Genomic DNA, 12,553 nt, shown 5'->3' on the forward strand with positions numbered 1-12,553 from the left:
GAAAAACCCAGGTCATTTCCAAATTGACAGAAAGAATTTATTTAGAAGACTGAACTTTAAAAATCATTTAAAGCTCAGAATTTTACAATGAAAAAAGTTGATAATACAATTGACTTTTCCTAAGATATTTAGCAAACTTTCAATAATATAGTTCAGGGGAAAACCCAAGAAAATATCTTGGAAATGTCTGAGAAGGGAAAGAAGAATGCATTAAAATGTACTGCATTTATATTATGCTATTTCTGTTAAAATTATAGTTTCTAATGATTATTACTCAATAAAGACAACATGTACACAAACACATAAATCAGGTTAAAAAGTAGGGTAACTTGTTTCAAAGTTAAACTAGAAGTGTGTTTTAAAATAATTGTGTAGTACATTATAGTAAAATCTCATTTCTGAGTTTCTGGAAAATATATTTTATAAACTCAAATAGCCAATATAAATCAGAAATGAATTAGATTTAGGTGTACATTATATAATTATTATTTGTAACTAAATTACACATTTCCTTAACAAGTTAAAAAATATAGACCAGAATTTAAAATTTTATGTTTATTTCAGTGAAAACAAAATTGTACAGGTATTTGATATATAAATGTTCACACATGAAATACATTCCTTATGTGACATTAAGAAGTCTTTCAGTGTAAGTTACACCACCATATTTGGAAATAAGTCCATGAAATGTAATTTTTAAATACCTGTAAGATGATTTGCAGCTTTAGAATATCTGGTAGGTAGTGTGAAAATACTGGTTGGAGTCATTATTCTTGAGTTCTATATATTAATTCTCAAAAGACTCCTAAACAAAGAAGTTGGAATTTGGTTCACAGTTTAAAAACTTTGAACAAATTTTCTTATGATAACCTGTTACCCACAGCAGAAGTTATCCATAAACAAAAATAATCTGGTATTTACTAATTTTATACAATCAATTGTAAAACTGCCTTGGGTCTGAAGCTTTCACCAACTGGGATTTAATGTGAACTATAACCAGGGAGAGTGAACAATGATAAATTAACATAAAAGATAGCAGTATCAGGAAAAGAAGAGGACAGAGAGTTAACACTCAGTATTAACATATACAATTAAATAAAGTTTCATTGTTTTTTACATTGTCCAAATGATCTAGTAACCTAAATAATGGAATTTCTGATCTAGCAATGGTTGTTGTCAAATTCAGTAACTAAAAATTCAACCCAGTGTAGAAAAGACACTTCTCTGTTAATTTAATATTTGTAGCTTACTATTTTTTTAATAAATGATTTATTCAAATAAATTCTAGCCATGATGTGCTGGTTCCTATTTGCTGGCAATTATTTCTGGATTATAGAAACATGTTAATTACCAGCAAGTAAATCTTGTTTTAAAAGGCAAATGATAAGTGTGAACAATTATCAAAATGGAGGATTCCCACTTGTGTCTCTGGCTTAAAGTCTAATTAGTAACTTGTAGTGATCCAATATTTTATGTAAATATAAAATCTAATGATTTGCCTTCTTAAATTTATAAGGTCTATGAGATTATAGCTTTACAAATACAAATTTTGTTCAGAAAACTGGATCTTATTTTAGAAGACATGCTTTTAACACAAATGTATTTTATGAATTATCTTAAGCTTAAAGACATACAATTATTCACTTTTATTTTTAAAGAAAAAAGTATTATAATGCATTGCAAAATATGTGCTACTGGAAATGCACCAATTTTTATTTCCCTAGCCTTACCTCACACTATAATATAAAATCAATTTTATAGAGGCAAAAATTTGATTTACTGTGAGATTAGTAACATGGTTTTAAAGTCAAAAGATTTATAGAAGTAGTATTTCCAATTCAAACAGAATTTTGCCGGGTTTTAATTTTTCTACAAAGCACTGAGTAAATAATTTTGTGAAAAGTTTTGCTTTAAGATGTTTTAAAGGGTTTCAAGTATTCTACAGATAGAGATTTTGGGGAGAACACCAAATTCTTTCCAAAAAGACAGCTATTTCAAGTTCTCTTTTACTCCATTGTAGAAAGCTTTAAAGACTTTTTTCCTCCAAAATCTCATTTTCACCTGAAATAACTGTATTCAAGGGTTTCTCAGCAGGTAAAGTATACACTCTTACAAGGTTTCAAATTTCAGATTTCCAATAATGCATTTAAACTGAGCACTCCTCTTTTTGTGTATGTATCTACTATCTGCAGTTCTATTATTTACACTAAATTTTAGCCTTTTTAGCTCCTCTGAAATACGTTAGTGAACCCTCAGCAGTTACTAACCACTTAATAATTGTGAACCCGCCAGCCCCTTCAAGTAGATCGTTAACCATAAGAGTGCCTGACAATTTCCAAACCATATCCTCTGTCTAAAAGGAAAAGATAGGGCTTTGTGAGGCAGAAAGGAAGCGAAGGAAAACAAAACAAATGTAGCTCATGCTGAAAGTGAAAAGTGCTTGGACAGATTAGTATTTTCTTTTCTGCAAGGATCCTGCCAAACTTTTTCTTTATTTTTTTAAGAGAAGAGTTATTTTTTGGTCTGATTTTTCAGTTTCTTGGAAAGTATTGGTATTTACCACCCCCATCGGCCCCTCATAATTATTGTTGGTTGTTTTGTGTTTTTCCCATCCGTCCACGTCACACAGTGGGATACCCCCCGCTTCACCCTGTCAAAACCCCAACTCTGGGTGACCCTGGGTTTGGAAACTCCGCCGACTCCCGACGACACGTCCCACTCTCTCCCACTAATGCCGCTTATTTTAGTCGCAGGATCCCCCTACTACAGTTCCAGTGAAAGCCGGAAATTTTCATTTAACTCCCCCCCCACCCCCACCCCCAGCCCCACCCCCCCGGCGCCTTTCTAGCCCCCGACTCGTAGAAGGGAGCTAGGGAGCCCGGAGCTCGGAGCACTGCCGGGACTCGGCCGCCTCCTTTCTCTCCGGAAGGCTTTAATTTGCACACTTTCTTGCCACTGCGCCACGAGCCCCCCAGCCCCGCCGCGGGGTGGGTCTCCGACAGAGTTGGCTTCGCGGGTCCCTGCCCCCACCCCGCACGGTCGCCCCCACTGCCTCCCCGGCTGGGGCCCCCAGCGCCGGCCGGAGCCCCGCGGCCCCCGTCCGCCCCCAGCGAGCGGCGCGGGCGGCGCCCTCCGCCGTCCCTCCGCCCTCCGCCGCTGTGCCCACCCCCTCGCCGGAGAGAGTGCTGGTAACTCCTTCCCCAGAGTCTGATTACCTGCTCCGCGAGGCCGCGGACACGTGCGGAGAGCCGACTGACACTCGCAGCCCCCTAGGGAGGCCCGACGCGACTGGGCCCCTCAGGTGAGGAGCTGTGCGCTCGGGTGGGTGGGCTGCGGGGTGGGGGGTCCCGGGGGAGATCTGGGGGATTGGCCGGGGTCCGAGGCAGAACTGTGGGTGGGGTAAGGGAGGGTGGCGGGGGGTGGGGGGACCTGTGTTTCCTTGGAATCGGCTTTGGTTAACCCCTTACGAACTGAGACGGGATTGGTTATGGGGGCCAGTTTTGGGGAGCTAGAGGATTCTCCTTATCTGACGAGAGGGGGAGATCCCATTCTAGGGACACCCACGACACCGAGATCCTGCTTCCACGTATCCGTGCGCACACACACCCACACGGAACACTCCTCATCCAGTTTCTCCAAACGGAACTGGAACTCTACTCGGACACTCACATAATAATTCACATTTAGGGTTTAAAATGCACTGCCTCTAGGGACTCCATGCTGGAGAATGTGCTTGCATTTCCCCCTCGAAAACTCCCTCTCCAGCTCGCTGAGGTGTGGGTGTGGGCTCCACCTTCCCCTCCACGAGATAAATGTTAACGCAGGCTTCCTGCGGGCGTGTTATACACAGAAAAGTGCACGCAGCCGGCCAGTGCCCAGGCTTGGAGCCCCGCGAAGACGCACGTTTGCTTTAGTTTCCAAGTTTACTTTTATAATTTAAAATATTGGAGTTAAACACACGCCCCGCAGTGAGCAGCACTGGTCCCCGCAGCGCGCCCGTCCGTGTGCATATGGGCGCATCTGCGTGTGCGCACACGCGGGAGTCGCGGTCCCCGGTGTGGCCTCTTGTCGCTGTGCTGGTGGCGACCCTTGTGGTGCTTGGCAGGCTTCGGGAGAGGCGCATGAAGGATTTCATTGAGTGTGAAGACAGAGAGCAGAGACAGAAAGCAGAAGGAGGCGGCTGCAGCCTTTGTAGTCGCGGAGGAATGCGGAAATGTTGAAGCACTATGTCAAACTTTTTTTGAAATGGGGTCAAGTCACATTCAGCCAGCGTGGGAAAGCAACAACAACAACAAAAAAGAGTGGAGGAGAGGGGGGGAAAAGGCATTGCTGCTCCCGTTTCTCTCCGCCGAAGCCGACCGTCTGGGGGGCGAGTGGGGGGAGAGCCAGGGCAGTGCGGGGCCCGGCGGGGGCAGCAGGCGCAGTTCCCTGCGGGGGTGGGACGTCCCCGACGCTTCCTTCGCTGCGGAGCCCGGGGCTAGACTCGAGCGGGAGGGGGTTGGGGGGACGCAGGACAGGCGGTTTGGGCGGCCGGCGGTGGCTCCCCGGCTACCTGTGTGGCCCTCGACCTGGCTCAGACCCCCAGGCAGTGCCTGGGGGCTCTTTCCTCGGCTTTTAAGGAAAGTTCTGAATGGAGTGAGTGCCAGAAGCTCTGCTCTCGCCGCGGTCCGCTCCACCCGCTCATCGTGGGGGTCGCGCCGTTTGTTTAATTCCTGGCAAAAGGCGAGCGGGCCAGCGGTTGCGAGGCAGGTAATTCCGAGGTGCCCCAGGAATTCCGGACACGCGGCCGTCGTGGTGAAAGTCCTGCCGAGGACGCGGCGGCCGTGGAGGAGGGAGGCCCCCTAGGTCCCAGATAGCTGCTGAATGGGGAGGGAAAGTTAGGGTACCCTTCTCCGGCGCTTTGTTGTGCAGAGGGCTCCGGGGGCGTCCGGCTGCAGACTGGACCGGGCCTTTAGCCGGAGGGGGAATGGGGTAGCCACCTCTGCTACCTACAGCGGGGAGGTCCTGGGAATGGGAAAAGGTTCGCGAGTCCGGGCCCCGAGGGCAGAGACCTTCTCTCTCACCCCTGGAGGCGCAGGATTTAACCCCCCACCCCCCACCGTTTGAAAGGGAGGTTGAGTTTTGCTCAGGTCGAAATCAGTTTAAAACTTAAGGACGAGGCGCGATTATGCTATCCCCTTCCTGAAGTTATTCTTTAAGGAGACGACAAGCGAAATTGTAGCGAACACCCCTTTCTCCCACCCTTAGGATCCCGTGGGGGACGGTGTCTCCCCTCCCCCAGGACCTCTCGCTCGCCCATCCCCGATTAGCCCCAACCCTCCCCGACCAGATGGCTGGTCTTCCCAAGGTTTCCACCAGGGAGGTCCTCCCAGTCAGAGAGAGAATTCCATTTCCAACCGAGACTCCTTTACCCCAAAAAGACCATTTGTGTATGCGAGTCGTTTTTAAATGTCTCCTCGTAGAAAAACTGAAAGTAGAAAGAAAGGAAGCAATTTCTGAGCAGATGTCTGACCACCCCTTCTCCCACACTCCCAGCATCGGGTTACAGGGTCCTGGGAGCCCCCACCCACATTCTGCGGCCCCACACGGATGGACCCACAGTCCTTCCGCTCCAGCTTGTGCGCGACCCCTGAACGCCCTCCGGCACCCCTGGACTCCGTCTCCCTGCACGTCCGGGCCTCAGGAGGCGGGGAGGGTCTAGCGGCGCAACACAATGATATAGGGATAAATATTAAGCCGTGACATTGACGTGCCCGGCGCCTCCCCTCCCCCGCGCTCCCGGCACACTCTGGGCTGCTCGGCACGCCCCCTCCCGTTCCACTGCGTCCCGCGCCGCTCGCTCATCCCCGAGGGGCCCCTGCAACCTCTCCGCGCGAAGACGGCTTCAGCCCTGCAGGGAAAGAAAAGTAACTTCGCTTTTCTCGGAGGAACCAGGAAGGATTAAGCGGCTTGGGAGAGGGCAGGAGCGCGCGGAGGGTAGCGATGGAGGCTTCGTAAAGGAGGAGGAGGGGAGTCTGGAGGAACCCCGAGGAAGGCTTCTGGGCTGTCTGATTGCACTTTCTTCTTATCCTCCCGTCTCCTCCTTTAGGTGCAATGATTCTGGACTGAGACGCGCTTGGGCAGAGGCTATGTAATCGTGTCTGTCTGTGTTGAGGACTTCGCTTCGGGGAGGGAAGAGGAGGGATCGGCTCGCTCCTCCAGCGGCGGCGGCGGCGACTCTGCAGGCGGAGTTTCGCGGCGGCGGCACCAGGGTTACGCCAGCCCCGCGGGGAGGTCTCTCCATCCAGCCTGTGCAGCGGCGAAAGCCCCAGCGCCCGAGCGCCTGAGCCGGCGGGGAGCAAGTAAAGCTAGACCGATCTCCGGGGAGCCCCGGAGTAGGCGAGCGGCGGCCGCCAGCTAGTTGAGCGAACCCCCCGCCCGCCCCAGCGGCGCCGCGCCGGGCGGCGTCCAGGCGGCATGGAGAAGGACGGCCTGTGCCGCGCTGACCAGCAGTACGAATGCGTGGCGGAGATCGGGGAGGGCGCCTATGGAAAGGTGTTCAAGGCCCGCGACTTGAAGAACGGAGGCCGTTTCGTGGCGTTGAAGCGTGTGCGGGTGCAGACGGGCGAGGAGGGCATGCCGCTCTCCACCATCCGCGAGGTGGCGGTGCTGAGGCACCTGGAGACCTTCGAGCACCCCAACGTGGTCAGGTGAGCCAGGGAGCTGCGCCCTCGCCATCTGGGGCCGCGCGCGCGCGCGCGGGGAGGGTCGAGCCGGGAATCAGGCCCAGAAAGGTGCGGGGCAGAGGGCGACTGGGGAGGTCCTGCGCGACCTGTTGGTCTTACAGAGTGAGAATTAAGTTTTGTCGACAGAGCCGCGAGCCAGAGCCGGTGACCTTGCCAGACAGCGAGCCGAAAGACAAGTCAAAAAAACATGACCTGCGCAGGCTTCCCTGCAGCTGTGCAACTTAGAAGCGTTTTCTCCCTGCCCGCCCTGAAGGAGGGTCCGGGGGAGGTGGGTGCGTTTTAGGGATAGGATAAGCCAACCTGAGACATGCCCCGCTAGTCCCCGCATATTTTTCCTGGCCATGCCGCTGGGGAATTTTTGAAAGACAGAGTAGGTAAGACTGGAGAATGAGGATGCTGTGTGATAATCAGTGGGAACTTTATGGGTGGAGCCTAGTGTAAATCAGGTTAAGAAGATGCAGAAACATCATAATATTTTTGCCAGTCATACTCTCAGTTTCTCTTTATTACAGTTGCGTAATAAGAATGACTCCTGGTGGTCTGAGGAGTTTGAGTGCTGATGCCCAATCTCAAACAGCGTCATAAAAATTTCTTCCAAAACTGTTATCCCTGTGTCTGTTTTACTTTATATCTCTGGGCGGACATACTCTTTAGACTAATTCTCCAAAGGGTTAAATGTGAGTCCAAGATGTGGTATGGTTAGATCATAAATGTTCTGCCCATGCTTTTCCCAGATGGGTTGTGCGAGTGGGTGGGGAGACAGCAGTTCTTACTCTCTCCTGTGTGGTAACCAGTATTAAATGAAAATGTGTGACTTAGGATAATGGTGTTTTCTTAGTGATCCTGGAACTTCCCCATTGTGTGGTTGACATTGTTTGGTTGTGTCATCCTTTTCCTTTTTAAACAGAGATGCATAGCTTTACATTGAAAAGGAATGCCTAGAAACTTCTACAAATTGGATTGTGATTTTACCTTTCTCGATCTTAAGAAAATGTGTAGCAGAAATATCTTTTTTGTCATCCATTTAGGGCTTGTGTTCAACAAATACATGCCTACTGTGTGCGCTGAGGATGAAATGATGTAAATAAGCACAGCTAAATATTTTTGTAAAAAGTCAAACAATTTAGCATTAGTCATCAAAGTGGAGAGACCCAAGACTGACCTTTGAAATACCAAACTCTCTACAGACTCAGAGAGACCAAGTATCTACAGAATCTTCCTGGGAGGTTTTAACTTGTCTCCTCTTATACCAGGCTGGTGATTTGTGCGGTGCTTTGTTCCCAACGCAGTTTAGACTCTAGCTAGAAGGCATCAAAGAATCATAAATATATAAATAAGGCAGTAAATGGTTATAAAGTTAGGACCGCATTATACCTCTGCTTTAGCTAGTGAAGGAGAATGAGTGTTTTGGAAGATGAGATTATATATAAAAAGCTATAGATGACTTTTTTCGTGTGTATTTTCTTTGTTAAAAATAACAAAATCCCTTTTGGGGGCTCTTTGTGATATTGGAGGGAAAAGGGGAGGGTATATTTAGCCCCCTGTAACTCAGCTGTTGTCCTATAGGCATCACCTAATACATCCCGAAGGATGAATTCCACCACTACAGTTTTAAGACGGAAGTTCTTGTTTTATTTTGTCTGTTACCTATGGAGTATCCAGTTAAGGGTGATTATCATGTATATGAATGAATAATGTCCTTCCAAACGTAGAGGTACTACAAAGGCACCCCTGTATAACGCTATTGTTTACAAAGCTCACGCCATTCTTATACCAGAGGCACGCTTTCTGCCATTGTGCTTGTAGATTTTGTCTGATCCATCCTGTTCTCTTGATTTATCCTCCTGAGATTGATGTGTTTCTAGACGTTTCTAACTGACCCATGACTTGGATTCTGTACTGTGAATTTCAGGAGGATATACTTATGAACTGAAGACAAAGGCATTGTTTTCTAAAATTATTTTTACGTGTTAAGTGGTGATGATGGCACCTACCTGTTAAAGTCTTGAGAATAAAATGAGATGGTGTATGTGAAAGCACTTTGTAAATTTGAAAGTACTTCACATATCTAAAGGATTGTTTGCATTTCAGCAGATTCATGGTCTCTTGCCATGGAGCAGCTTCACAGGGAGGGGTCAATTCACCTAACCTTTTTTGTAGAACAAATCATATTCAAACCAGACATTACAGGCTCTAGAACCAAGAAGATACTTGAGGATAATTAGCCTGTAGGATGTCAGAAAAGACTCTCAGTCACAAGTCATGAAATTCAGTGATACTTGAGGAAATTATTGATAATGTCACCCTCATGAGCTACAGATCTTCATTCCCTTTTTGTTTCCTTCCTGTTTCTTCTCTTCTGCCTCTGCCTTGAAACAACCATTGGTCCCCATGACTTGCTTGGCCAGACTAAGAATTCTGGATTTTAGAGGTTGCGAATATTTGCTCAGACAGGGTCAGGAAATAAGGACAGGTGACAGCAATTCTTTTCTTTCCAAGGGAGAGTTGTCAAAGTTGAGTCCCCAAACTGTGATTTATTATTGCCCCTAGGATTAGTTTTACAGTCTTAAGCCTGGTTCTTTAATGGTTTCTTAAAAGGGCAGATGCTTTTATAAGTACCTTCAAGTCATAAGTAATTGATCATAATTATAGGCCCTCCCCACAGATAGTTAAGCTTCTAAGCTAACAGGAGCATAATAAACATATTAGATTTTCAAAAGTTTAAGATTTAATTTTGATGGATTTGCCAGAAAAGCTGACTTGTTATTGCTGGCACTGGTACTGCCTGCATGCACAGGGATAATGACTTGAAATTCTTGCTTACCTGCATTTGATGTATCCCAGGCCCTCGCTTGATCAGCCAGTCAGTGTCTGGGAAGTAAATTTACTGTTTTTTTACATTTGGTAATCCCAAATCCTGGAACCTTTGCCAGAATAGGACTTCACTGTGAACCTCTATTGGAGTTTCTGCACTGCACAAATGGATCCTGTTTTAACAGCCTGAACTAAAAACAATAGAGATAAAATTATAGCATGTTTTGTCAGCAGTCTGTTCGTTCACCAAATATTTACTGAGGGTCCACTATGTGCCAGACTCTTCTAGAAGTAGGGGATATAGCAATGAACAAGCCTGGAAAAGTCTCCGCACTTGTAGAACTTGCCTTGTAATGAGATGAGCAGTTCTTTCTTCTTTTTAAAAATTTACTCATCTTTATTTTAATTGCCTTGTTTTATTATACTTAACCTAACCAGTTTTATAGAACAACTGATATTTCTGATAATTCGGTTACCAGGAATTTCCTGATTGAGTAGGCAACATAACCAAAAGGCTAATCAGAATCAAGTGCTTTCTGAAGATTAAATTTTACCTTAGGGACATAGGGATTGATCTATATGAGATACTGACACATAGCTAATGTAAGTGAACATTTGAGCTCCATTTATTCAAAAAGGATTTAGGAAGGGCATGTGCTTTAAAAACCATGGGGCTAGGTGCTGGGAAAGATACCTGGGTAAATCATACCTGGCTACTCTCCTGAAGCTGTTCTTCCCATGTTTGAAGGAATAAGATGATCACCATAACCCTGATACATGATAGGATCATGTGCTGTAAGAAAGATACAAGCAAGTGCTTACCTGTATTGTCTCTAGGGATTATATTTATTAGTGTAACAGTAAAAGCAATTCAAATTCAAGTATTGGCTCTGGAAACTAAAAGTCATTACATATCAGTGAATAAATTTGTGATGTTTAAATATTATAATTAGAATAGTCACTGCTTTAAAAACAAAACAAAAAACCCAAAGAAAATGCTGTAAAGCTTAATGATTATTCAAGGAGAGTTTTCTAATTTTCTCTCTTTTTTAAAGATCTTAGTAATATATTGCATAAAAGGTGAGTGAAAATGTGATTTTTCTCTGGAAAACCTAATTGTTAACAGGGTAAAAGAAACATGACATATTTGATTCTGTAAAGCCAGGTCTTCAACTGGATTAGTTCATGAGAATCCTTCTGAGTAAAATTGCTATTTGTGTGGTTGAATAATACATTTACTAGGGCTTTTTTCAATAAAAGCAGGAAAAGCAGGAGTTTAATTCTCCTTTTAAATATCAGTATGTTAAAAGTATGTTTGTTCTTTCTGTCTCTGAGAGTTCCTTGAAAAGTTTCTAATTTATCAAGGTTGTTTAGTAAATAAAACATTTTCACAATGGTATTCTGCTTATTTTTCATTCCTACAGAAGAACTTGATAATGCTGAATTTTTGACATTGCAGTTATATCCCTTTTGTACAACTATTATCAACATAGAATTATTAGAATCTCTCTATGGAATCAAGGACAAAAAAGGTCTATAAGAGAAAAACTTGTATAAACTTGAATATCTTTGGGGATATTTTCCTATGTTTAAGACGTGGGTAAATGAATATCTATGCAAATAGGTTCCTATTAAAAATAAATTATTTCTTTTTTAAAAAAACAAATGCCTCACTATTAATGATTTCTTAGGAAAGTTTTTTAAGAAGGAAACACAGCATACATGCAGCCTATCATTGTAAAACCATGGATATTAGGGTTGGAAGACACTCTGGAGGTCAAGCTACTTGTCTGTCATGCCATTTTAAAGTTATTGACTTGTTCTTAAAACTAAGTAGCAATTTTTGTTTGTTTGTTTGATGGAAGCAGTTAAATCGGGTGAGTACATTTCTAGTTTGGAAAAAATGAACCGTATGTAGACAAAAGTGACAGTTTGCCAGGAATGAATGACATAACAATAAATGAATAACAATTCAGTAAATTCCTGGATTCTGCAGTATGCCATACTGAAGTATGTCTCTACAAGAGTATTATTCCAGTAAATTCTTCTTTTAAGGAAGTTGTGCTATAATTATGATAATTTAAATTAATTATAATAATTTAAAATAGCTATAGTTAAATGATGATACAGGTAAATTATATAGGTAATTCATTAATAATATTGAATTCATTTTAGACAAAGAGGAATAGACAAAAGTACATTCAGTACTTGTCTGATGAATGAAATATTACATAATGTGGCTCTGGCACATTATGTAACATTCTGGTTAATGAAATAAACATCATAATACTTAAAAATTAGATGGCATAACAACCATCAGACACATAAGCAAATATGTGTTTTCCATGCCTTCTGAGGAACTAATAACACTATTGTTCTTTCTCATGAGGTTCAGATGAGTTGCTCTGTCTTCATAGGAAGTAAATTAATTGTGAGCTTCTTGATGTAACAGAACACAGCAGAGATGAAATCTGGGTGTCAGTGAATTGTTAACAGGAGAAGTTAGTGTGTATGATGTTGGGCTTTGTCCAAGATCCAGGAGGCAGCACTGAAAACGCACCAGTGGTTGATAACAAGCATACTTACATGAAGGTCACCATTTGAGTGATGATCCATAAATGCTAGGTTTGGTGGAGCAGGCAAGCCAGCAATCAGAGAGAAGATTTTTCCAAGAGCTGCTGGGTAGTTGTCTTGAATATCACCAGTTTGCTGCCATACCTGATTTTTATTTTACCAGCTGCGCATGTAGCTGCTCTTGCCTGAGAGGTGAACCAGAGGGACTGCAAGGCATGTGGCAGGAATCTATGCAAGTGTACATTTGTAGTCTGGAAGTCCATTTGAGTCAGGATTATTATGAAACATTTTTGACCATCTCCTTTGTCTATAGTAGTTTGCCGAAATTTGGACATCTACTGGCTTTGTAATTTAAGTAGCCATTTAAATTATTCCTATTCTCTGGCCTTCCTAAAGGATTTAGTTCAGTAGAATTAGAATCACAGCATAAGGATTTTTTT

At 44.1% G+C, this 12,553-nt stretch overlaps 1 protein-coding gene and 1 long non-coding RNA gene across 7 annotated transcripts in view; one reads left to right on the forward strand and one right to left on the reverse strand.

Annotated features, from left to right (window-relative positions):
* Nucleotides 1-3,880, reverse strand: part of LOC134761775 (uncharacterized) — a 91,206-nt gene extending 87,326 nt beyond the window's left edge. Inside the window, exon 1 of the long non-coding RNA XR_010140883.1 lies at nucleotides 3,216-3,880. This is a non-coding gene — a long non-coding RNA (uncharacterized LOC134761775). The remainder of the gene's footprint in view (nucleotides 1-3,215) is intronic.
* Nucleotides 2,864-12,553, forward strand: part of CDK6 (cyclin dependent kinase 6) — a 236,180-nt gene continuing 226,490 nt past the window's right edge. Inside the window, exons 1-2 of one of the 6 annotated variants that reach the window (XM_002818213.4) lie at nucleotides 2,864-3,301; nucleotides 6,089-6,689. In XM_002818213.4, coding sequence (XP_002818259.1) covers nucleotides 6,457-6,689 — 233 coding nt within the window. In that variant the 5' untranslated portion in view covers nucleotides 2,864-3,301; nucleotides 6,089-6,456. Of the gene's footprint in view, nucleotides 3,302-3,838; nucleotides 4,750-5,588; nucleotides 6,690-12,553 lie in introns of those variants that run through there. The other 5 variants (XM_063726082.1, XM_054559484.2, XM_009243018.4 and 2 more) reach the window with 5 other exon arrangements.

The sequence above is a fragment of the Pongo abelii genome, chromosome 6 (assembly GCF_028885655.2).
Source record: "Pongo abelii isolate AG06213 chromosome 6, NHGRI_mPonAbe1-v2.0_pri, whole genome shotgun sequence".
Classification (NCBI taxonomy): domain Eukaryota; kingdom Metazoa; phylum Chordata; class Mammalia; order Primates; family Hominidae; genus Pongo; species Pongo abelii.